The sequence below is a fragment of the Lampetra fluviatilis genome, chromosome 35 (assembly GCF_964198595.1).
Source record: "Lampetra fluviatilis chromosome 35, kcLamFluv1.1, whole genome shotgun sequence".
NCBI classification, from domain to species: Eukaryota; Metazoa; Chordata; class Hyperoartia; order Petromyzontiformes; family Petromyzontidae; genus Lampetra; species Lampetra fluviatilis.
In genome coordinates this window covers 11,368,833-11,394,846 of record NC_136309.1, presented here as the reverse complement: position 1 = coordinate 11,394,846, position 26,014 = coordinate 11,368,833, and the positions used below count along the sequence as shown (strand labels likewise).

The 26,014-nt window shown below is 55.2% G+C and overlaps 1 protein-coding gene across 2 annotated transcripts; it reads right to left on the bottom strand.

Annotated features, from left to right (window-relative positions):
- Nucleotides 1–607: 607 nt before the first annotated feature.
- LOC144944620 (meteorin-like) lies at nt 608–20,458 on the bottom strand. 2 transcript variants are annotated; one of them, XM_078872943.1, is made up of 4 exons: nt 19,879–20,458; nt 11,770–12,188; nt 8,018–8,077; nt 608–4,972 (listed from the first exon to the last, which is right to left on the bottom strand). In XM_078872943.1, the coding sequence occupies exons 1-4, from the start codon at nt 19,965–19,967 to the stop codon at nt 4,602–4,604; spliced, it is 939 nt and encodes a 312-aa protein (XP_078729069.1). In that variant the 5' UTR covers nt 19,968–20,458; the 3' UTR covers nt 608–4,601. The 2 variants fall into 2 exon arrangements, with proteins under 2 accessions (XP_078729069.1, XP_078729070.1); XM_078872944.1 differs by lacking the exons at nt 11,770–12,188; nt 19,879–20,458 and adding an exon at nt 8,965–9,530.
- Nucleotides 20,459–26,014: the final 5,556 nt, after the last annotated feature.

Here is a 26,014-nt window from a genome sequence, read left to right as displayed (position 1 = left end):
TAATCACTTGTGGCCTGGTCGCTTCTTAAAAATATCTACATAGCCTCAGTGGGCCATACCTGGTAAAAATAAAAAACAGTGTGAGAGTTTGTGTTTCGCTTGCTCTTGCCACTGCTGGCTATGGGGGACTCCACTCGAGGGGATATGTCCTCCTGGCCCAGATGTCTTGGAATCGGCGGGGAGTGCCCAAGCTCGACACCGCCACGCGCCACCTGCCGATGGATTCACCTGAGGTGCCCCCACTTTCTAGACTGCTGGGTGGGCAGAAGGCCCCAGTGTGCTCACCACGTGCGGCAGGAGGCAGCGAGCCCCTCGGCCTCCTCTCCGGCCCTCAAGCCTGCACCTCCCTCCCCCCCCAGCCACTATGCCATGTGCTGTGCTGGCGTTGCACTGTGCACGGCGATTTATTTGTAAAGGCCGTGTTCCAGTGATGCGGAGGAATCACATGTCTCTGGCTGGTTTTCCCTTAAGGCCCAATTGTTTGGTTTTTCGAGACCACGATCATAAGGAACAAACGATCTCCTTGTCTAAATGTAATGCATGCAAATTAAATAAGTCTACCAGATAAGACCTACACGGTTTAATCAGTGACGCCACACACTTTTACTGCATGTGCAAAAAAATATTACAAATCAGTTTGTTTTATTTCAACGAGAAGCTTTGTTAAAAAAAAGCATATTAAAATACAAGTACGTCTTATTTTTAAAGAATGTATACAGTACTTGCGTAACACCGATATCGATAGTGCGCGACATTAAAAACTGTGGTTATTTTGTTCGCTTATTAGCGGATATACGTCAGATGATGATGACGGGTCAGATGGGCAGCTGATAAAGACCTTCGCGTTCTGTCAGAAGACATTTACAGATGTCACTCAATTCTCACGTTCATAACCTGCAGGAAGGGGCCACGAAAAAGATCCCAGTTGCCAGAACCCTGCCGTGAGTGATGCTGGAAGGATCTCTTCTCGGTCTCGCTCGCGAGTGGGGTTGTCATTAACGTCGTCATTCTTTTATTTACAAAAACATTTCTATTAACATTTTTATCACGTGCGTTTTTTTTTAAAATCCAGGGCTTTGCAAACTGCTCCAAAGTCTACTGGTCAATTTACAAATGCAAGCCGAACGTCGGTTGCTCTGTGAATTTGGGAATGTGATTACGATACGTACGAGTGCTTGTGCACAGCTGCGTTTTGCTGGCTTGAGCTGAAGAAATACAGGGTGCAGGATAAGACAAAACAGAGGATGGTGACACGGAGCTTGAGGGTGAATCAGCAGCCCTTCAATTTTTATTGCTCATCAAAGGGCCTCCACTAGCGGGGTATTTGGCCTACTCTTTCACGCTGGCCAGACGTCTTGGAAGTACCGACACTTTACCGCACATGCAACCTGCCGATGGACTAGCTGTGGTGCATATGGACATTGCTGGGTGGACAAAGGCAAGAGGATATTAAGAAACGGCTCCATTGTTTCAACCGTCGTGCTTGGGAGGTCGAACCGGCGACCTCTGGATTGCAAGTCCAGTGTGCTGACCATCACACCGTGGCAACATCCCGAGCATAATTGCAAGCTGACATATATACACACACATATGTACACACACATATATACACAACAGGTGAGCTTCTCCCATGTGAGAAAGTGCCCCTCACAGGCATCAGTGTTTTCAGGTAATACTGAATTACAAAACGTCCTTTTGACAGCATCGCGCTTGGCGTCACCATCGTCGACATTGCGATGGCTATCAATACGTGTGGGGCTCCCTCATTCACTGGGGACAAAAAGACAGCCCCCCCCCGGCCCAACTCCCTGGGGGCCCTGGATCTCTCTTTTGGAACTTGCCCCCTCCATCAGCAATGTACCGACCATCATGCTGAAAACGCGGTCAAACAGACTCTTTGGGTCAGTGGTGACATGACCTCTGAAATTTCACGGTGATGTTTTTTTTTGTAGTAGGCACATGCAGTACACCTGTTTGCGCACACTTCTCATACCCACACACATTTATGGGACCTGTCATCGTGTCCTTTGGTCCGGCTCAAGTGGATTAATTACTGCCCCAAATGAACCAACAAATGTGTCACAAGACCTCGTGGATTCACTCACTATTTTACTATTTTTATTTTACCAGGTAAGGCCCGCTGAGCTATACAGCTCTTCAGAAGCGACCTGGCCACAAATGATAGCCTAATGAAGTGGCTTATCACGTGGACATTTCTAGCAGGCAAATACTATAGAACACATGTTTCTAAATGTGGAGGGAAAAACCGGAAGACCCCAGAGATAAATGGACGCAAACACGGGGAGAACATGCAAACTCCAAATATAGAGCAGGCGTCAGGGTCGGGATCGAACCCCCAACCTACTGTATACCAGGCGAGGTAGTTAACATCTCGCCACCGCAGCGCCAAGTCGAACTCATATCCAGCAGCCAGTGCACAAGCAGTGTTCTGAATGAAATAACATGCTCGTAAGGGATTGCAGTTGAAATGTGTGATCATCGGGACACGGCGGATTGGGAGACAATTAGGAAATCCGTCCTCAGAGGAGTGGCACCGTGTCTCCTGAAGTGACACCTACGCAAAAAAGTTAAATAATTTCTCACGCCCAAACGACATCATTGACACGAATGCCCGGCACAGTGACACATATGCGGCAGATGGCGGGAAGGAGGTTTTTCTTCCTCCGATCGAGCTGGGGAGAGTTCAGAGAATATTTATACTGGAAGAATCCGATGAACTATAAAGCTCTTTTTCACAGACGTCCAGCAGACGAACACAATGGTGAAAGATGACACGGGCAGGAAGTAAGCGAGGCGAGGGGTGGTGAGGAGGTGAGGGAGAGGAGGCTGGGAGGCACAATGCTGTTGAGGTAGAAGCCAAGATAGATGCTGCTGCCTGTGCTGAATGTTTGGATCCTTGGTTCTTAATAAAGACTTGTTAATGTAACGTCCTGCTTTACATACAACATCATCACCGCTACCACCTTCATCATCATCACTATTCTTCATCGTCATCACGACTAGGCACGCAACGACGCATTAATTCATGGATCAAAATCGATTCTTATGGTCATTATACATGCGTATAACTGTGCCTGTTGATGTTGGGTATTTTGCATTCAATATTTTTTGCGTGTGATCAGCTCGTGCGACCCTTGCAGTCACTCGAGAGGCTACGTTCATTACGCTGTTAAACACATTATTGATTCTCGAATCAAACCGCGACCCTGAATCTGGGCAATTAAATTCACTGCTGGGGGGAGGAGGGGGGTGGGAACTCTTACGACCTCGTTCATTACTCAACGTTTTACTATCATCGTTGTCATCATCGTCATTGTCTGCACCACCAGCACTCGTGACACAAGTCCCGTGGTGCCGCCTCGATTCTCAAGAGTTGTACCACATTTTTAACATTCACCAACGCACATTGATTGACAGACCATTGAAAATCGTGGCCCAATTATTGAGTTTTATGTTTCAGATCCCCCATTAAACTCCTCTATCGTTTGTCAGTTATTAATGCCGTTGAAGCTTTCACGGCATTTTTCTTTTTATGCATTGCTCCATTATGTTGCCGAGCAGGTTTTGCGAAACTTTAAGACGCCGTAGCCCGGGTCACCCCTGTAAATAAAACAAATAGCCAAAACACAATAATCACCGCGCTCTTCTCGGCAAAGTTGTCGCTCGATTCCGATTTTTTCCATTCGCTCAAAAATGTCAGCTGCGAGCACGGGCACAGCGCGTTCTCTATGAGCCCTCGGCGCGCTATAAAAACCCCATCGCTCCCCACAGCCACTCCCGTGGGTGGCCCCCCGCCTCCCTCTCTCCCCCCCCCACCGCCCTCCAACGAATTCGCCCTCTCCTTTGAGCTACTTTCCACCTCGGGGCTGAGCTGGCGATGACCGCAAACCGTCGTGCAGGGCGCGCCCTCTCCATGGCCCGAGTTGTTTGCACGATGCTCATCGCATGTGGCTCAATCATAATTGGCGGCGGCGGTAGCAGCAGCTTGCAGTCTCGTTTTAATTGAATGCCAAGAAGACGCGAGTTGCTTTTGTTCACGAAGGAAGTTGGATTGGCAGTCCCAATGCTGACCGTACTGTACACAATGCAAAATAAAGCGAGAGGCTCCGAGTAAAATCGGATGTTGGGCGACGCTCGCTTGTGTCCACCGATGGTCCCTGGCCAATCGCGGAAAATTCCACATTCCCATTAATGGCACAATCCTGTTATTCTGTCTTCCTCGCTACAAGCGGTGTCTCTTTGCGGGAAGCGTTCACGTTTACTGCTGGAGCCGTAGCCCGGATATATATACACACAGGAGACGCAAAACCCATCGCGAACTTTGTCGATGGCAAACTCCGTACGGCGAGTCGGCGAGTGCTCGCCACGCCGTGCGGCACGTGCGGCACGCGCACCGCGGCTCGCGAGCGCCCAACGGTTCCGCGCGGGCAGCGTCCATCGGGGGCGACTCCCCAGCAGTAGACGAGGAGGCGAGGCGCTCCGGTCGGCCGCTCAACAAACCCGAAGCCCACGCGCGGGGCGGACGATTACGAGGGCGAGGAGGGGGGCTACGACGGCGACGGCGGCAGCAGGCGCGGGTCCTAGCCGACGTCGATCTCGCAGGGGCCGGCGCCGGCGGCGCGTTCGTACGCTCGGCGGAAGTCGGGGAGGCGCGGCGCGCAGTCGAGCCGCGGCCGGCCGAAGTGCAGCGAGCCGGCGAGCAGGAACTCGCCGCGGCCGGCTCGCGCCCCGCAGCGCAGCGGGGTCCGCACCAGCAGCAGCGGCGGCGGCGGCTCCTGGGCGCCGGTCGCGTTGCCGACGCTGAGATCCCCGGCGGGGGGGGGGAGGAGGAGGCGGCGGAGGCGGTGGTCGACGTCCCCCCGGTGCCGGTAAACGCGCGCCACCCGCACGGCGATGACGGCCTCGTCGGCGTCGCGGTCCGGGTGCACGCTCAGGATGTGGCCCCCGATCACTGCCGGCGAGATGGACAATACCACCGTCGTCATCGTCCTCATCGTCATCATTGCTAATGCCGTGACAGCCATCATCAACAGTTCAAATAATTGTCATTAACAGCTTTAATAATCCTTGTCATCGTCGTGATCTTCACATGGATGCTGCAGGCAGAATTTCGTCCTTTGACCCCCCCCCCTCCAGCCAGAGAAGCAACTCTTTTATAACTTGAATATCATCAGAACTTCGTCATCACCATCATGATCACACAGAGGCTGCGGATAGCCCACGCACCCAACACGGAGCCTCACAGAGCCTCACGGACACTCCGAAGTGCCAATGTGTGTGAGCAGCTTCACACGAGGGGCCATCTCACAGTGGACAACTCTCCGCTGCCGACTCGTTACAGCTCTGAGATTCACTCCGCAGCTCTCCGGCTGCATAAACCACGACTTGGCGCTGTGAATAAACTCTGCCGCTGCTATGCCTCTCCATGCGACACCACCATCACCACCATCGCCACTATCACCACCATCACCACCACGACTTTAGCGGCGTTAATGTGACGTCCCGCTGCTAGTCCTCCCTATATGACATCATCCCCCCTACCGTCTTCGTCATCATAATCACTAATCTTCATCGTGATCATTAACATGATGAGGCACTCAATGACGCATTAATTCATCTTTTAGGATCCATCCTTATGGTCATGATACGTGCGTGTTAATATTGGGTATTTTGTGTTCACGTTTGCCGCGTGCAATCGGCTCGTGCAACCCTTGCACAGCCACGAGAGAGGCTACGTTCATTACGCTGCTAAACAGATATTTTTTTCTCAAATCAAACCGCGGCCCTGAATCTGGACAATTCAATTCACTGCTAGGGGGAGGGGGTGGTGAACTCTAAACAACCCCGTTCATTACTCAACGTGTCATCGTCATCGTCGTCGTCATCGTCGTTGCCATCGTCAACGCAGCTCCCGTGTGGCCCACGCAGAGGCTCCCCACTGAAGGTGTCAATTATATTTTTGGAATAAGTGACGTCTGCTCTCTTACTCACATCTCAACCCGACAGATAATAGTTCAAAACAGTTTTTTTGGTCCTTTCTAAAAGGGAGTTTAAAAATACATATCTCAAAGAAGAAGAAAACATAGAAAATGACTGATGACATGTCGAGCAAGCAAAACAAAACCCCAGAAAATTAGAGGGGCGAGGCCCAGGTGTTGGGCCCCAGGGGGGAAGAACGCAGCCAACACTGCGGACAGCATGCTCCCCGAGAGTCAACAGGCTCCGTGCCCGATCCACCACAATGCACGCCCCCCCCTTCTACTCCTCACTGTCATCATCTCCTCTCGTTTGGGGCCCGAGAATAGTTTCGGCGGCGCGGGATGGGAGACGGTTCTCTCCCCCCCCCCCCCGCGGGCAAATTATTGTCAGCAGTGAAAACAGCGCGGCAATCGTTCACTCTTAACTGCGCTGAAAGCTCTCTCTATTACCGGCCCCCCACCGCCGAGTTATTTTTAGTGCCTCGAATTATTTCACCGATCTGAACGGCTTGTGCTTATCGGGCCGCCGAGTGCTAAATACTTTCAAAGGGTTAACCCCCCCACCCCACCCTACCGTTGCGCTCGACTCAAAACGCATCGATTTGGCCCCTGTGAAACGTGTTTTTTGAAGCGCGTTTTTCGAAGCGCGTTTTTTGAAGCGCCAAGGTTGCTGTCGGTCTGTCCAGTGTAATTCCTCACTTGCTCGTGCGTTTTGGAGCATGTGAGCGCGCGAGAGAGAGAGGAACGAACTCCCCCCCCACCTCCCCCCACCAGTCCCGGAGCGACGGCGGACGAGCGGCCGGCACTTTCCCACACGTTCGGCGCGCATCGCCGTGACCTTTAAAGGTCGGGAGGGGGGAGGGGGTCGTAGTGGCGCTTCGGGGAGCAATCAAGAGGCTCTTGCCACAAATCCCCCCCCCCGCTCCCTACAGCAGGGGTTAGGCCAATAAAGAACCTCACCGAGGGAGACCACAGGTGAGAACGCAGGATGGTGACTTGCGATTATAAACAAAACGATGTTCTTTATTTGACCAAATGAGGCCCACTGATGCCATACTTAGCTCTTTTTTAGAAGCGACCTAGCCACAGATGATAGCTCAGCGGAGTGGCTTATGATGTGAAAATGTATAGCAGCAGCCAAATAATCTGTACGTATGTTTAACTTATTTCGCACCGTACGTAGCCAACCGTGCTAATAGTAGGTGCGGGGGAAGGACAACTAACTAAACACAAAAAGTAGTTCTAAAGAAGTTCGTTTTCAATCTGGATTTAAAAGTGTATAGCTCCAGTGGGTCCCTAATATCGGTAGGAAGGGCATTCCAGATGGCCGCAGAAGCGGACCTAAAAGCGCGCGATGCAGTGACCGTCTTTGTTAGGTGCTGCGAGGATGACCGGAGTGAATGTCATGGTTAATGCTCCTTGACTCGAAACTCATGTTTCTAAATGTGGAAGGAATAACTGGAGGATCCAGAGAAAAATCCACGTGACCTCCTGTATACCAGGTGAAGTAGTTAACAACTCGCCATCGTGGCTGCCCCACTTGGCAATTAAACACCAAATAAAATAACTTAATTGGTACCGAGGCTCCCACAAGGCCGTGCGGGAGGGCATGTGGCACAGTTTGGCGCTAGCTATCGTAGAGTGCTGTGGTCGTGTCGCTACAGTTGTCTGCGGTGAACGGGACCCCGCCCTGCGACTTGCAGACGTTTCGGAATGGGAAAGGGTTAAAAAGCCTGATTTAAGATATGGCCTACACAAATAAAATAACACTTCACGAGAAAAATAATTACATCATCGCTACATTACGATGTACACCGATGCTATCAAGACATTATCATTACTTTTTACCATCATAGGAACGTGGATTTTTTGTCTTATTTTAATAAAAGGATACAATAATTTATCGCGTGCTGGACAGAAAATATTTTGAGCGACGCTCGTGGCGGATCGTGAGAGTGGTGGTGCGGGGGGGGGGGGGCGAGGGCGGGCGGGGGGGGGGTGGCGGGGGATGCGCTCACCAAAGTCGCTGCTGCAAGCCGACCGCAGGATCTCGGCGTCCGTGCAGGGCCGGCACTCGTCTGCAAAATACACGGCAGGAAAAAAAGAACAATTCCCCCTTAGTTAGGGCAGAGATCGCTGCATCGGAGGCGTGCGAGCGTTCGCGAGGGGGGGGGGGGGGGTGTCGCTCCCTTCTCTTTTTAATCGACGCAATATTTCGTTCGCTCAGAGAGCCGCTCTCGTGCCAGCGCAAAAGCAACATTGGAATCCCAGCGACGGTTTGGAGGCGGTGCTGTGCACCACGCTGGCAGCGAAATATTCAACAGCCAGCACGCAAATACTTTCCATTAGCAGATATGGGTTACACGGTCTTCACGAAGGCATTCGTAAAAGCGCAGTGTGTGTCAGTGCGTGCGAAAAAATAATAATCCGAGTTAAAACGGCGATTGCCCGCGATTGTCTGGGAGCGCTTCGGCTCCGCTGTCAACGCCGTCGCCAGAGCCGCGTTTGACTCGCCGATTATTTGCGAGGCCCCGGCTCAAGCCCCGGAGGAGCCGTCGGAGGAGGGGGGGGGGGGGCCGTGCGGTGACGACGCTACGAAAGGTGTCCGGGGGTCTCCATTGTGCCATCCTCAAAACATTTTGACTTCTCGTGAGCGACACGCTAATAACCTCAGCCCGTTTCACCCGAGACGTCGGGAGGCGGTGAAAAATAAGCGCCCTCTTCTTCTATCTGTTTCACCCCCCGCCCCCCCACTGGCTTTCAGAGACAAAACGTCGCAACTGTCACTTGCGCTGGATCACTGCGAGGATTTATTGCGGCAGACCTGAATCGGTGTTTTTCACCTCCGAGGCAGCGGAGCCGTGTGTCGTGCGCCATCGGCGACAGCTTTAGAGGCATTACTGATGAGCGGAGGGGACTAAGGGGGGTTGGTGGTGGGAAAGTGGGGAAAAACCAGTTTATGTACCGGGGGAGAGAGCTGCGGCGAGTGATGGCCGCGGGCTGCTGGCGTGGGCCAACGAGCTGACAGAAGGACGAGCGACGGTGGGCGAACGGCGGGCGTCGGTCAGAGAAGGTGACGTCGCTCGGCGATGGCCCGCGGCGACATTGCTCTCGTCGTTGAGACCCTCGCCTCCAACGGGATTTGAAATGTGCACCCTCGTGACTGTGAGGCGAGGCGCCGTTCCCCCCCCCCCACCACGGCGTACACGTGGCGACGTCACGGGCGGGACACGTTTGGTGTCCGCGGAGGGCAGCCGCCAGGGCAGCCGCCACGGGAGCCACACTGCGGCCGCGTCCCCACCCACCCGAGTGCTGCCGTACTGTCTATGCAAATGCGACGAGATTTTGTTGCTGTTGTTGTTGCTGTTGTTGTTGCTGTTGTTGTTGCTGTTGTTGTTGCTGTTGATGCGGTGGAGGCGGCGGTGTGGCTCGTGGCGAGACCGTGGCAGCGCCGAGACTGAAAGCTTGGCCATGCTGTGAACGTATCGCTGGCAGCGTGGTAAAGCATGTCCAATTCAACTTATGGTGTGATCTTAGTTGCTGGAGCCGATAATGCGTGGAGGGAAGTAGAGTGGGAGGGGAGAGGGAGGAGAGTGTACGGAGTGAGATGGGAGGGGCGAGGTCGGCTGGGACCAGTCCTTGGAGGGTATCGAAATCTAGCGAGTGCTGCGATCTTTGAAGTTGATTGGATTGGGGGCCGGTGGAGGGATCGGAGGATCGCGGTGATGCGATCTCGTTTTGCGGGTGCTTTATAACTTCAGAAATAACTTTGCTGGGGCAGTGCGAGGCTGAGGGAGGCCGTTGGCATCGTGAGTGGGGGGGGGGAAGGGGTGGAGCACTGCCATCGAGGCCACTCGAGCGGCCGAAAACCCAGAGGCGTTGCCGATTCTCGCTCGGGGCCAGGTGATGTCGCCGTCCCGGGGAGATGCTTTGGCGCTCACGAGCGGTCTCACCGAATGTATTCGTTGCTTCCTGAGCGCGAGTATATTTATTCGGTAAAAATCCCACGTCTGGAGGATGTGCGCTCTCCGTCGTGCAACGGGGGCAAGCCGGTCGATGTTGCACGTCGGTATCGCGCCGACCTGGATAAAACGACGATTCAAAAACGGCGGAGGTTCACCACTAACGCGGGAGCCGAGCAGCAGCTTCCGTTTTTGTGCAGAGGCTGCGAGGCGTCGCGGGGCTGAGTGCAGCAGAGCGCGAATGACCTAAATCCAAAATTAGAAAATGATGGGGCACAATTAAAGGGCGGTAATAACAGCCGTGACATCTTTGTCACGGCTGTTAATGGAAAGTAAGTGGGGCTTGGGAGGGAGAAACACCACGGCTGGAGGGGCTTTTTGTTGGCCCATGGACGGGACCGGGGGGGCGACGGAGCGACGAGATCGGCGCCCGTGCAGGGAGTAGGAGGGATTTTGGCACAGTACCTCCGATTAGCACGGTTGGCTAAGTACGGCGCGAAAGAAGTTCAAAATGCATACATATGTCGCGGGATCGTGAGCGATGGCGACATCTGTTCATAATTCATAATAATATCTGTTTGGTTTTTTGTGGGAGGAAACCCGAGAACTTGGAGACAAACTCGAGCGCTAATACGAGGAGGTGACACTCACTGGTATGAAGGGAGAGTTGAGTCATTCCTCGGTGGACTGTCACCTTCTGGTCACCTCGCAGCCAATGCCGACAAAGAGCTGCGACATTCCCCGGCAGTCTCCGATCCAGGTAGCAATCGCACTCGACTCAACCTCCGAAACGTGATGGTATCGGGTGGAATGGGCACCACGGTGGCGAGATAACCACCTCGCCTGGTATACAGGAGGTCGCGAGTTCAATTCCGACCCTGATAATGCCTGCTGTATATTTGTTTGCGTCTCTCTCTGTCATCATGATCACGGTGGCTAGGAAATGTAAACTACCTCGCCTGGTATACAGGAGGTCATGGGTTCCATCCCAACCCTGATGCCTGTATATTTGGAGTCTGCATGTTCTCCTTATGGTCGTGTGGATTTTTCTCTGGGTCCTCAGGTTTTTACCTCTACATTTAGAAACACGTTGAAAGTATTTGTCTGCTATAGATGTCCACATGATCCCTGGATGGGCGAAGGCCAAGCAGGCGGGGGGCCTGGTGACTCGCTCTCTGAGTGACCACTGAGGCGTGCCAGGTGTTGTAGGTGCAGGGTTTGGGATGCGCAGCCAGGAGGTGGCAGTGCCCGTCTGGAGGTGGCTAGGAGATGTTAACTACCTCGCCCCTGGTATACCAGAGGTCTTGGGTTCGACCTAAACCCTGACGCCTGCTGCTGTATATTTGGAGTTCGCGGTGTCTCTCTCCCCGTGGTCGCGTGGATTTTTCTCTGCCTATTCTCCAGGTGTTTTTGTCTCTCCACATTTAGAAACAACATCGCGCGTTTAGAATGTTTGGCTGCAATAAATGTCCACACGAGGAAAAAGCCACTTAGTTGAGCTATCATTTGTGGCCAGGCCGCTTCTGAAAAAAAGCTGTGTAGCTCAGTGGGCCTTACCTGGTCAAATAAAAATAGTTCAAGATTAGTTTTAATAGTTTTGGTCATCACGATTGGGCCCAACGGCTGAGACCCAACGACCCTGCCGACCTGCACCGTGTCGGTGAAGCGTGGGGGAGACCGGTATTCGGACGAGCCGTGCCTTCGTCCCAACTCTCCCGCTCCCCAGGACACATGTGGGACCCCCCACCACCCCCCCACCACCCCACCCCCGCTCCCCCACCACCCCCCCACCCTCCACCGCTGCTCACCGCGCCCGGCGTCCACGCCGTTGGTGTCTCCGGCGGCGCGCAGCTCGAAGCGGAAGCGCGCGACGTGGCGGCTGATGTCGGTCTGCGGCGCCGCCTGCACGTAGATCCGGCCCAGGGGCAGCGGCGTGCAGCGCACCCTCCCCGGGGCCTCCGCCTCCGCCAGCAGCAGCTCCAGGCCCCAGGGCTGCTCGGCGAACACGCTGGCGCCGCGGGAGCCTCGCGCCGCCCGCACGCACAGCGACGCCTCGCCGGCGCCCGGGTCGCCCGGCAGCGTCGCCGGCGCAGTCGCCGCTGGGGAAGGCGGCGGGGGCACGGGCAGCTGGATCTGCAGGGCTCCCTGCGGGTAGAGCCAGTCGACGGAGCCCTGGGTGCAGCGCAGGTAGATCTGCGAGACGGAGCGCGGATTCTGGGAGAGCCCGCTGCGCAACACACACAAAAGACAAAGATCCCCCGTGTAGCCTTAACAGACTGTGTTTAGTGAGCGCATATGAATGCCTGCACGGCTCACGAGGGGGTGGGTGGCCAGCGCCACGCCCGACCACCTTTGTCTCCCCAGTGGCGATGATTTTACATGCCGCACCAGGTATTCATTTGAGGCTGAGTCGACCTAGGGGAGGCCCAGGATCAGTTCAAATAATCGTCACCGGTGTTGGCCGTGAGCGGCAATCAAACTCAGGTCGGCGCGTTCGTAGCGCAGCGCGCTAACCGGTGCACCACTGCTCCCCATAGCACACACACACACACACACGTGGATGCCGTCCATTATTCAACAGGTTATGCACTGCCCCCCCACCACCCCCCCACATTGAGCCACGTTCACCGCTGACGCTGCCCTACAACAAGAGGCGCGGATCGACGCGGCAGGAGAGTTGCGCAGGGTGACCGGGGGGCGTGGGTCCTGGTGCGGGGAATTTAATGCCCCCCCCCCCCTCCCCGAGAGTTTCCCCCACCTCTTTGTACCCCACAGCCTGGGACCCCTCTGGGTGTGAAGGCGGTGCAACTGCACCGGGACAGACGCGATTGTGTCCCAGTGCAGTGGCACCGCCTGCACTATCGCTGCAGCACCACCGTAGTCGCAGGCAGACTATAAACTCGGGCGACGGGGCCTTCTTCTGGGCTGAGCTGTAATGCCAGTTATGCTATTCAAGAAAACGCCTTTTACCGAGTCTCAAGGCTCGTCTTAGAGGGCCCCCCCTGCACTTGGCGTGTTTGAGCCAATTCCATAACTTAGAACACTAAATTCTTGGTGTAAAAAAAAAACATCAATGGTCCACGTTTATTTTCCAGCGTTGGGGCCACACCGTGGCGATAGACCCAAGAGTCGCGTGGTGAACCCTCCGCCGCCCGGCGGGACGGTGGTGGTGCTTGGCGTGCCCCACGGCTTCATCGAAATTCCGACCGACGAAGCTCCTCTCCTCAGCGGGCGGCGGCTGGAGGCTCTTCGCGGTCGCGAATTCGCCATCGGAGAGTACGCACACGGTGATGTTTCGCTGCTCAAACCTGAGCCTGAGCTTCATCGGGGAGTGAGCACGGGGGGTGTCGTCAAAAGTAAAAAAAGAAAAGTTTAAAAAAATCGACACCATGTGGCCCAGTCCACGCATGGTCCTCGTCACCAACATTCCCTAAACCAGGGGTCGCGATTGCGAATCCGTTCTCACGGGGATGCGACCGCGGCCGTCGAATGATGGTGGGGGGGGGGGGCACGGAGGGGGTAGGGGGGGGTGGCGAAGGGTAAAGAGAAACGAAGGGCTCTTGTGAGCGCTCCTTTATGAGACGTAATTAATGCAGGAGCCGTGCGGTGCTCGGTGGGAAAGTGCGGGTTGCGCGGTTTCGGGGGAGAAAGGGCGGCCAGTGAAAGGAGCCGGGCGACGCGTCACTGCCCACATTTGCATCTGAATGGGGGGATATTGGTAAACACGGCGGAGGAGAGACGGCGGAGGAGAGCGGGGTCACGCGGGGGCTCGGGCCGGAGCGCCGAGCTGACGCCTCCCCCGAAACCTCGGCGGAGCGGGGGAGCGGCGGCCCCGCTCCGGACCACAGGGTCGACGAGTTCGAATCCCTCGGGCCGAGGTTTGCTCGGACCGATCGTCGGCAGGAGTCGCCGGCGTGGGCACGTCTACAAGGCGACATCGTCATTATCGGAAGTGCCGTGCCGGCCTTCACGGGTGCTGCTCGCTAACAGCACTTGCCCCAACAGTCTGTTCAGGTTACACGGGGAGATCTTCGTCTTTTGATGTCAGGGTGCGGGCGGGGGTGGGGACACGTGGCACAGAATGTAAACGCACCGAGTCGGGTCCCCTAACCGACACTGCCGAGAGCATGGGCCACACTCCGGACAGCCACTCTTGATTCATCATTATAAATAGTAATCTCAACTTGTGGCGTGCGGCCACACAGTCGTCACTCTCGCAGAGAGAGAACGACTCGGAGACACGAGGAACCACGGGCAAGCAAAAGGCGACAGCCAATTGCCCAAGCTCTGCGGCCCTCCATGCATAAATTAGTTGTCAGCCAATAACTCCGTGTTTACATGTGGGAGGAAACCGGAGCACTAGGTGAATATCCACGCATGCGAGGGGGAAACACTCCATCCCATATAGAAGGGACAGGTAGACGCCACACTTTCTGTACTGGCTTCTCCTGGTGAGCTGGGGTACGGCACCTCCCTTGATGCCCACAGGAAGGGGAGTTTCACAGCACTTCAGAATCGAAAATGAGAATATTTATTTACACTGGAGGAATCCGATGAGCTATCAAGCTCTTTTTCACGGATGTCCAGTCGGGGCGGGTCAGAGCGTTACGGCGTACGGCGAGCCACCAACCCTCGCTGTTGCCTCCACGGCACTGGGTTACGGGCAGCAGCCGCCGCCACCCGACTCGTCCGCGTGGATTCTAGGCGCTGTCCCCCTGCTGCCCTCTGGGCGCTCTCTGGGGTCTCCGGTTTCCTCACAATTGCAAAGCAATAAAAAAACTCATCGAGGAATGGGCTGGGATTGGCGCTCTTCAATCATCACCCCCCCTCCCCCCCCCCTTGTCAAATGCCCACCACCCGCCCCCTCTTCGTAGCCCACTGGGCCCCCTCTGGCACAGGGACCCCAGTGGTGCAGCAGCTGCACCACCTGCACACTCGAGCGCCGCGTCACTGGTTGCGCACTCCACGAGGCCTCCCGCTGCACAGGTCGAGGGGCTCCAATCTCCGAGTTGCCGAGAAAAACTCATCGCAGCGCAGGGCGGAAACACGACGACAACTCGCATACCCCGTGCTCTGCGCAAGCTGCTCTCGGCCTCGCGCAGGAAACCACTAGTTCCTGTAGAACTGCATTGAAGTTATCATGTCTTACAACCAGTGGCGTAATGACTACATTATCAGCTCAGGGTGTGTAGCAATCAGTCAGATGGGGGCCCCAATATTTGATTTGTCTTGCACGGTCACACCGTAGGCTATTATATATCGCAGCTCCTCTTATGTAATGAGATCGTTACGCTCACGGTCTTGAACATTCAACTCCGTCGTGGCGCTCCGTTTTAAATAAGTTCTTGTACACTATTGTTGAAAACAAATCTCATGGTGGTTGTCAAACTCGTAGCTCTGGCCACCAGGGGGGAGGCCAAGGCACCCCCTGCCTGCTCCACGCAGCGAGGCGATGTGCACGCTACGTGGAGAACAGGAGGGCTGGGACCCATCGCAGAATGAGTGGTGATGAGGTCACCGGTGGCGATGGGGTCACCGGAGGCGATGAGGTGGTTACCAGTGGCTCAGGGGCCATCTACACAGAGCTGACACTTCTGAGTTCTCACTCGGTTCAAATCTGAGATTCAGCTTCCCGCAATTAAACCTACATTTAATTATCGAAACCTACTAATTAAACTACTAATTAAATCTACTTCTCAAACACAGTGCCACGAGGAAGGGTCATAGCGCAAATCGTCACCGGTTGTCTTCGCTTTCCTTTAAAGTCCACGCATGCATGCACGCGGTGTCGTTCATTGGTGAACGTGTCCAGTTGTTGTTGTTATTTGTGCCCGTGCACCGCTGCCAATGCCAACGCAGCAACAGAATCAGCGGCGGCGTCGTCGCCAGTTTGTGTCTGAGCTCAGGCACCAATGGCGACCACGCGGAGGCGTCCCATCGCGTGACATTTGGCTCGGCGCTGAATTCGGCTCAAGTCCGTGCAGCCGCTGCACCACTGAGGCTCATGGGCCAGAGGGGGCTCAGGAGGGGGCTATGAAGAGAAGGGGGGGGAGGCGGTGGGCATTTGACAAAGGGGGCGGGGGGGGTGATGATTGAGGAGCGCCCATGCCAGCCAACGCTCTCTGCAGGGCACAAAGCGACCCTCAGACGTAGGTCTGCGACGGCCACTTCCGTGGCCAACCTCTGGCAACGGGGGGGTGGGGCGCAACGCTCGCTGTGCAGAGCTCCACAAGTGCCGCCTCTTCCTCCCGCCCCACGGCGTCGATTTTCTCCACGATGCAGCTCTTCGGGAACTGTTGATGGTTGTTGTTGTTGAGTGCATTCCTGAACACGTTCGAATCTCGTGGGGTTTTTCCCGCATTGTTCTGATCGTTCTGTGACAGTGTCGTGGGTTTCTCCTCATTTACAGGACTTGATGCTGTGGCATTGCAACAAAGTGGAATGCAAATTGAGCGATAAGATGCGGGGAGAGGAAAGTGACGTTACGCTCGGTAGGGACGGGGGGGGATCGTGCCAGGAGCCTCAAATCGGAAACGTACTCCGGGCTACAATTCGCTTGAGGGCGTCTTAATTCGTGAGGATTACGATGAGAGTTTGGGTACAAAGGCAGAGAGACAAAGTTGCCATTGTGTTGTGTGGGTGGCTCCGCAGGAGGCCTGTAGTCATGCAGCACTGTGGAGGCGGCAGCGAGGGTTGGTGGATCACCGCACGGCGGTTGCGAAACTCCGTTCCCCTGCGCGTCGAGGAGGTGCCGTGCCCTGGCTCGCCAGGAGAAGGTGGTACAGCAAGCGGACTATTTTTCCATCGGTTTCCATCTGTACGGGGATCGAGCGTTGCCCCCTCATGCGCCTGGGTTTTCTCTGGGCGCTCCGGTTTCCTCCCACACGTATCATGAACACTCATCAGTAAATGGTTTAAAACATTTTAAAATAAAAACCCGAATGCAGGCCGCTTCCTGACAAAGAGTCATACAATAAAACAGTTAATTATTGTTATGTTTGTAAGCTCCAATTAATCTTTGAAATGACAGCAGAAGGTGGCCGGCCCGAGTACAGAAGGCACAGCAGTAGACAAAGTCGCCCTCCTAGATCTCTCACGCACACTCGAGACAAAGATCCCCCGTGTAGCCTTCACAGACTGTAGGGGAAAGTGCTGTTAGCGAGTAGCACTTCTATGAAGGCCGGAACAACGCACAAGGGGGTGGGTGGCCAGCACCACGCCCGACCGCCTTTGTTTCCCCGGTGACAATGTTTACACATCACACCAGGTACTCATTCGAGGCCGAGTCGACCTAGGGGAGGCGCAGAACCGGTTTAGGTAATCGCCACTGGCGTGAGCGGGAATCAAACTCTGGTCGCCCGGGTTTGTAGCGCTAACCACTATGCCACCGTTCCCCATACACATGCAAGCACATGTACCCATTCACACACACATACCCATACATATATACACACAAACTTGATTCATATACACGCATAACCATAAATTACACATTCCCATATATAGTATACAAAAACAATGTAAACACACGCATTCCCATACATACAAATAGTTATAAATATACGCATATACACATACCAATACAAAGACACAGATCCCCCGTATATCCTTAGGGGCCGTCCCTAAATGACGTCACGCACCTGGGGGGGGGGTCAGACATTTGTGACGATGTGTGACGAGTGGGGGGGGGGGTTGAGAAATGTGACGTCACATCAAAATGCGCAACTTTAAATAAATATAGACAACACGTTCTACTTAATTAAATAGACTTTTCAATAAATGTTTTCTCCTACATCAGAGTGCAGCGCCACATCACTACAATGGCAATAGTTTAAAGCGATTTGAAGCATGTTTTATTTTCAAAATGGAAATATGGTTTGGGGGGGGCAGAGCTTTGTGACGTCATATTTGAGGGGGGGTCTGACTTTTTGTACGCCGTGTGACGAGGGGGGGTCTAAAATCGCGTGACGTTATTTATGGACGGCCCCTTAACGGACTGTAGGGGCAAGTGCTGTTAGCGAGCACCTATGAAGGCCGGAACGGCACACGAGGGGATGGGTGACCAGCACCACGCCCGACCGCCTTTGATGTTTACATACCGCACCAGGTACTCATTTGATGCTGAGTCGACCTAGGGACGCCCAGGACCGGTTCAGATAATCGTCACTGGTGGTGGCCGTGAGCGGGAATCGAACTCGGGCCACCGGGTTCGTAGCGCAGCGCGCTAACCGCTACACTACCGCTACCCACAACACGTGCACACACACAACACAACACGTACACACACACACAAATACGTGAACACACACACCCACACACACTCATCCACACACACACATACCCACACACTCGCTCACACACACACGACACGTATCGGAATTAAGTGAACTGCAAACCCTGTCGTTGGCGAAGTGAACAGGACGGCTGCGAACCGTGACTCGCCCTCCGTCCCATGAACTCACAACTCAACAACTCTGCGCCCAAATAGCGGCGGCGGCGTCCCGGACCCGCGGGCGAGACGGGGTTTTGGTGGCGATCGGAGACGCCCCGCGGATGCCCCCCGACCCCCCCCCCCCGACGCCGGCCCGGGTCGTCGCGATTGGGAAGATCTGCGAGAACTACCGCACGTCCGTGGAGCTTGACGGCACATCGGGTTCCTCCGGCACAAATGAAGAAGAGATTCTGACTCCCGTCCACGGCGGGGGCCTTAAACGGGGGTCCCAGCCACCGCCCCCCACAGGAACTTCATCCTCCTCGTGTCTCTCTGTGACCGTGTCTCTCTCGACGTGTCACTCCATCCCTCCTCCCTGTGTCTCCACGTCTCTCTCTCTCCCGGTGTCTGTCTCCCCGTGTCTGTCTGCATCCTCACGTCTCTCCCTCTCGCTCTCCCCGTACCTCGTGCTATGGGTGTGATGCGCTAGGACCCAGCCGAGCTAAGTCGTCACGAACGCACCCCGGGCACAGAACGGTGGCGATGTGTTAACTACCTCGTCTGATGTTCATTTGCAGCTCGCGGTGTCTCTCTTCCCGTCGTCGCGTCGATTGTTGCTGTTCGGGTCGTCATTCAGAAACAACGTCGCGCCTTTAGACGCTTCGGCTGCCAAAAATGTTCACGCGGCGATGAAGAGGAGCCACTTCGCAGAGCTCTCACTCGTGGCCAAAGTCGCGTCTGATAAAGAACCACGTAGCTCAGTTGGCCTTACGTGGTAAACTATTAATTAGTTTAGTAGTTTAGTTTAGATGTCATCCATCGACATCCCCACGGTCAGAGACGCAAGTCGCCCAAGAGTCAGAACAACACCATCAACATCAACACCATCAACACCATGATCACGCAGAGGCAGCGGATGCCCCACGCACCCAACACGGAGCCTCAATGTGTGTGAGCAGCTTCACACGAGGAGGGCCCATCTCACAGTGGACAACTCTCCGCTGCCGACTCGTTACAGCTCTGAGATTCACTCCGCAGCTCTCCGACTGCATAAACCACGACTTGGCGCTGTGAATACACTCTGGCGCTGCTATGCCTCTCCATGCTACACCACCATCACCACCACCACCATCATCACCACGACCATCATCACCACCACCATGACCATCATCACCATCATGACCATCATTATCATCATCATCACCATGACCATCATCATCACCACCATGACCATCATCACCATCATCATCACCATGACCATCATCACCACCATCATCATCACCACCACCACAGCGAGTGCGAGGGGCGTCTTCCCCGAACTCTCGGCTGGCTATCGACGCGTGTGTGCGAGCCGAACTGCGCAGCGGCTGCCATTCCTCCACACGGCATCATCACCACCACCATCACCACCACCATCATCATCATCACCACCATCATCACCACCATCACCGCCACCACCACCACCACTGCGGATTGCGATGCTCACCTGCCCGTCCACGAGCACGGCTCGTCGGAGACGGGAGCCGCCTCGGCGCAGAGCCACGCGGAGCCCAGCAGCAGCAGCAGCAGATCCATCGCTGACGACCACGATGGCTCGAAGCCAGCAGCGGAGAGAGAATGTCAGACACCAGAATCCAACACGGACACCGGCATCAGAGGTCCCCCTCGCCCTGCTCCGCCTGCGCGTCCAACTTTTCTCCGCGCCCTGCGTGGCCAGCCGGGCACGTCGGGGGGTCGCTCCGCACTCGACTCCACCGCTTGGCACCAACACTGATGCTGTTGCTGATGATGCTGCTGCTGCTGTGAGCTGGGGGAGGAGGAGGAGGAGGGCCACAGCAGCAGCGGCGCCGCCACCAACGCGTGTGGCCCTTAATAGGCGCTCGCCGACAACAACAGCGGCAGCAGCAGCAGCTGCGGGAGGACCTCCAATCGCCTGCGCAGCGCGGGGACCCCGCGACGACTCGTGCCCGGGCGGGAGCAGCTCCCCTTGGGGTCGTCTGAGACGCGCGCTGCAAGTTGTCCGGCGGAGGAGGCGAAGATCGCTGCGCACCGCGAGAGCGGGCGGGGGGCAGCGGGGGGGGGGGCGTCTGGGCTGGGGGGGGGCTGGGGGGGGGCTGGGTGGATGGAGCTCGCGTCACGGGGAAGCTGCTGGCTGCTGCTGCTGCTGCCCGCGGCTAAGGAGGAGGAGGAGGCGTGGGGGAGGGGGTGGAGGGGATTGTGGTGGTGGGAGGATAATAAGTGGTGGTGGTGTTGTTGTTCTTGGGAGACTGGGGGATGGTGGTGGTGGTTGTGTTGGGAGGGATGGTGGTTGTGTGTGGTTGGTGGTGGCGGTGTTGTTGTCCAGCCTTCATAGGTGCTACTCGCTAACAGCACTTGCCCCAACAGTCGGTTAAGGCTGCACGGGGGTTCTTTGTCTTTGCTGCTGTTGTTGTTGCTCGCGGTTGGAGAATGCTGGTGGTGGTGGGAGGGTAATTACAACTTCTATAGTCGCGTGGTAACACGGAGAAACTAATTACTGTACACGGATGATGATGGCGATGTTAGGTTGATGGTGGATGGTGATGTTGTTGAGGTAGGGTGGTGGTCGCGTGGGAAGATGACGCTGGTGGGAGGAAAGTGATGGGAGATGGTGGCTGTGGGGGAGGATGGTGATGGAGGATGGTGGGGAAGTGTTTATAGTTGCCGTGTAGGAGGATGGTGATGGTGGCTATGGGGGTGATGGTGGGGTATGGTTACTGTGGGGGAGGATGGTGAGTGGTGATGGTGGGGGGTGGTGAGTGGTGATGGTGGGGGATGGTGGCTGTGGGGGAGGATGGTGAGTGGTGATGGTGGGGGGTGGTGGCTGTGGGGGAGGATGGTGAGTGGTGATGGTGGGGGATGGTGGCTGTGGGGGAGGATGGTGATGGTGGGGGGTGGTGGCTGTGGTGGGGAGTGGTGAGTGGTGATGGTGGGGGATGGTGGCTGTGGGGGAGGATGGCCTGCGGAGTGGGGGGGGCGAGACAGAGGCTGCGAGTGGGAGCGAGAGGAATGTCTCCCTCTCGCTCCTTCTTTCTTTCTTCAGTTTTAGAGACAAAGCTCAAAGAATGAGGAGGAGGAGGAGAGGGGTTCTGGGGGAGCGCGCAGCTTTAGAATTCCGAGGTGGCGGGGGGTGCTCAAAGCAGAGACGCACATGGCGATAGTGGTGGGGGTGGGGGATGGAGCCACGTGGGGGTTCGCTTCGCAGTCTCCTGCGTCGTCGGTGCAGACTGTCGTCGGTTTGTGGCGGCCCGGCCACGGGCCCAGGGTGCTGTTTGCGTCACTTTTATGTCTGTTTCCGAGCCATGCGTTTGGCTCTGAGCGCGCAAGCCATTAAATACAAATACATTTCAGTTTCATTTATTAGGTATAGCCATGTGAGCCATTCGGCTCTTGAATCGGGTGCAACCGCAACAAACAAAAAAATGAACAAGAAAACATCTTAAAGTGACTATGCGCAAACAGAAAAATCCAAGAAAAAACTGCGAAGTCTTCCAGAAAGACAAAGATTCGCTCCCCCCTCCGACCCTGTATAACTTTTAACAGACTGTTGGGGCAAGTGCTGTGAGCGAGCAATCTATGACGAAGCTAGCACGGCACGGCCCACGACGGGGGGGGGGGTGTGGCGAATAACCCCGCCCGGCCGCCTTTGTCTCTCCCCCAGTGGCGATATTGTTTGTTTGTTACACACATTGCACCAGGTGCTCAATGAAGCTTGAGTCGACCTAGGGCCTCGCGAGCGGTTCAGATAATTCGCCACTTTCGATGATCGCGAGCGGGAATCGATCTCGGGTGGCGCGGAGTTCGCGGCGCAGTGCGCTAACCACGGCGCCACCGCTCCCCGTGGTGGTGGTGATGCATCCAGGCCAGGCTGCACGTTGGCACACGCGCCTCTTGTCCGCAGCGCGAGAGCTACGGGGTGCAGCAACGAGTTCAGACACCGGACTGAGCTCTGGGAGCAAACGCCCAGCGGTCTCGCGCACTGCGACACGAAACCGGATCTCCGAGTTCACGTCCCGGGCACGGCGAACGTGCGTGGCGAGTGATGGGTGCATGATGGACCGGTCCTGACCCTCAACTCTCACACCGCCCCAGTCTACCCGCATCACCTTCACCAATGACCCCCCGCGGGGAGGGAGACCTTCATCCAGCGGTAGATTGACAAAGGGGCTGTAAATGGTGAAATGCATCGTCGCTATTGTTGTATTGTTGTATTATGCACGAATGGAAAATAAATAACAACTCTCCTGTAAGCGGTGTGACTGCGGTCAATCCAGCCCAGACCGTACCACGCGTCACGACGCAAAGCCCCGATCCACAAATAACGATGGAGACATCACAGCGATGATGCTGCTGCTGTACGACTCCGCTTGCTCCTGACGCGGTTGTCTGTGGCTTGACCGCCTTGAATGTGAAGTCGTTGCTCTGCATCTGCATCAGCAGCCACACGACAAGAAGAAGTTGATGATGCTGATGATGAAGTCCATTGAGAACTAAGCAGGGCGCCGCTATTCACGTGGACAAGAGTGAAAGACTCCAAGGAGCACGCCCTCGGAGACACGCGCCCCGTCCAGGCCTCTATCGGTGCTCATCTCTCACCGTCGAACGCCTCCCCGAGTCTCGAGGCTCTCCGCTCAGGAGGGTCCTGCCACACTGCGTTGTGCGGCCGACATGAACACGTTTTGTCCTCGTGTGGAAGGAAACCGGAGAGCTCACGGAATTTTTTTTTTCAATCTTGATTTGAAGCTTTCGTGACTGCAGGAATCCATACTCTGGTTCTTTCGGTAAAGTCACGTAGGTATAATATAAAATAAATAAAATATATCACAACTATTTTTTATTTTGTTTTACTTTTCTACCTATGTGACTTTACCAAAATAACCAAAGAGTATGTTTTTATTTAAGCAGGTAAGGCTCACTGACGCTATATATATACAGCTCTTTTTCAGAAGCGACCTGACTATCACAAATGATATCTCAACGAAAGTGGCTTTTTCCTCGTGTGGACATTTATCGCAGCCAAACATTCTAAACGCGCGATGTTCTTTCTAAATGTGGAGAGACGAAAACACCTGGAGAGGACGCGGAGAAAAATCCACGCGACCACGGGGAGAGAGACACCGCAAACTCCGAATATACAGCAGCAGGCGTCAGGGTTTAGATCGAACCCAAGACCTCTGGTATACCAGGGGCGAGGTAGTTAACATCTCCTAGCCACCTCTAGACGGGCACTGCCACCTCCTGGCCTCGCATCCCGAACCCTGCACCTATAACACCTGGCAAGCCTCAGTGGGCACTCAGAGAGCGAGTCACTAGGCCCCCCGCCTGCTTGGCCTTCACACATCCAGGGTGAGTGAAGACGAAAGAGGAACAAGTCGGCAGTCTTTGTTCACCGTCCCTGTGTGTCGACTTGCATCCACTGCTGGCTCGTTCGTGGGGTTGTTTGACCATACTTCACCCTGGGGAACAGTTTGGGTTGAAGGCAGGAGGGGGGTGTGGGGGCGGGAGGGGTGGAGAGAGAGGACCCAGTTGAAATATATCTCGCCCATCATATTAGCCGCGGGTCGGAATCAAACTCGGGTGGCCGGGTTCGTCACCTCGGCTGGCACCCCCCTCACACGGGGCCTGCGTTTGTCTCCGTGCATGGGGCCTGACAACCAATGGCCCATCCACACGAAGACAGAGATCTCTCACCCCTCCACGCCTTATCAGAATGTTTATTCATTCTGGAGGAATCCGCCGAGCCACCACGAAAGCTCTTTATTACATCACAGAGGTTCAGATTGCGACGGTCGAAAGCGGTCGTCCCCAGCACCACGACCGCTGCGGTTCTGCCGGTGGCAGTGGCGGTGAGCAGGTCCGTGACGGCGGTGGCTGTGCAGGATACGACCGCGGGAACCCCCCACCCCAGATCCTTTACTGAAATAGCTACGGATGTTTTTAAACGCCGTCTACAATTAGACGTCGGCTATAACTATAGAGATGTATTATTTTAGTTGCACCATACACTGGGTTTGGAGGCAGACACGTCTCACAGTGACAGTTATTAATAAAACAATATATATTTGAGGCACGATATTCACAATGAGGTTATCGCGCGCCTTGCTGCTGCTGCTGCTCTCTGATGCGATAGCCACATATGCCGCTAATCACCCAGCTCGGTCCATGTCATTTGTAATGAATAAATGTATTTGAATATTTTTAATCAACATTGTTGTTACCTCTTCATCTGTTGATTCTGGGCCCCCCTTGTGGCTGACCGGGCCCCGATGCGTCGCATAACGCTGCCACATACCCCCCCCCAATCACAGCCGCTACCCTCAGTGAGATCTCGCTGTCTGCAGGACGATTGCGAGCGGTTGTGCGTCGCGTGAAATGAAGTCGCGGGCCGGATTTGGCCCGACGGGACCCACGTAGTCTACCCACGTGGTCTACCCGTGTAGTCTACCCGCGTGATCTACCCAGGTGGTCTACCCGTGTAGTCTACCCGCGTGATCTACCCAGGTGGTCTACCCGTGTAGTCTACCCGCGTGATCTACCCACGTGGTCTACCCACGTGGTCTACCTGCGCTGTTGCTCGGCACTCGCGAGCGTCGGGGGCGGTTCTGGGGTGCAAGGCCGAGAGCGGCGGCGCTCCGTAGAATGACGACGCCGCGACCCTCAAGGGCCGCTTGCATCCCCCACCCCCCACCCCCCAATTGTGGTGGCAATTTGAAGGATTCCGTAAAGCCGACGTAAGCTCGAATTCCCCCGATAGTAATTATCCGACCTGTTCGCGCGGCTTTAGCCTCTAATTGGGATGGTAATCAGGGCAGGGTGATGCATGGTACGGTTATAATAAAAAAAAAAGCCCTTTCATTTTATCCAGGAGGAAAGCCTCATTCAGTCTCAAGACTTTCTTTCAGGAGGGCCTCCGCTACAATTGAGAGTTTGCCTTCGTGTTGCGCGAGGAGACGCCGGAGGAGACCCACCACGCAGTCGAGGGGGTGACCACGTGAAGGCTTCCCGCACAGATTCACAGATTCACCCTTCTTGGGTCTCGTCGGCAGCAGTGAGGCCGGTCATAACCAAGGCTTCTCTTATGTTGACAAACCTTGTACGTAGGAGCCATCCACGCAAGCCATGGGTCACGAATGTGATAAACACATCGTGCTTTGCAATTAATGAGTCGATGATTAACTGTCCTTTTAGAGTCGGCTGTAGAATTGTGAGTTCCGCCACCACAATCTTTACTCAATAATTCTATAGTGTTTAGTCTGCGGGATCTTGTCCCTATTATCTGGCAGCAGCGGGTCACGGGCCGTTATCAGCAAGGTTGTTTTTTCATCGTAAGGGGTTGAAGCTGCTGCTGCTGCGTAATCCCACTCGAGTAATGTGCAGGTGATTACTCCGCATTTGGGACTTGCATTGTATGGGTTTTTATTTGTTGTTGAGCTACGGCAGGAAAGCGGAGAGAACCCGGAGGAAACCCAGGAAAACATCCTCTGTAATAAAGACAAAACTCGGTGAGACTTTGCTATTTCCAGAGCTCGCGACGGAGCCTGTCCAGGCAGAGGAGTGGGTGGGTAGGTGTGGGGTGGTTGTCACGGTGTGGGTGCGAACCGTGC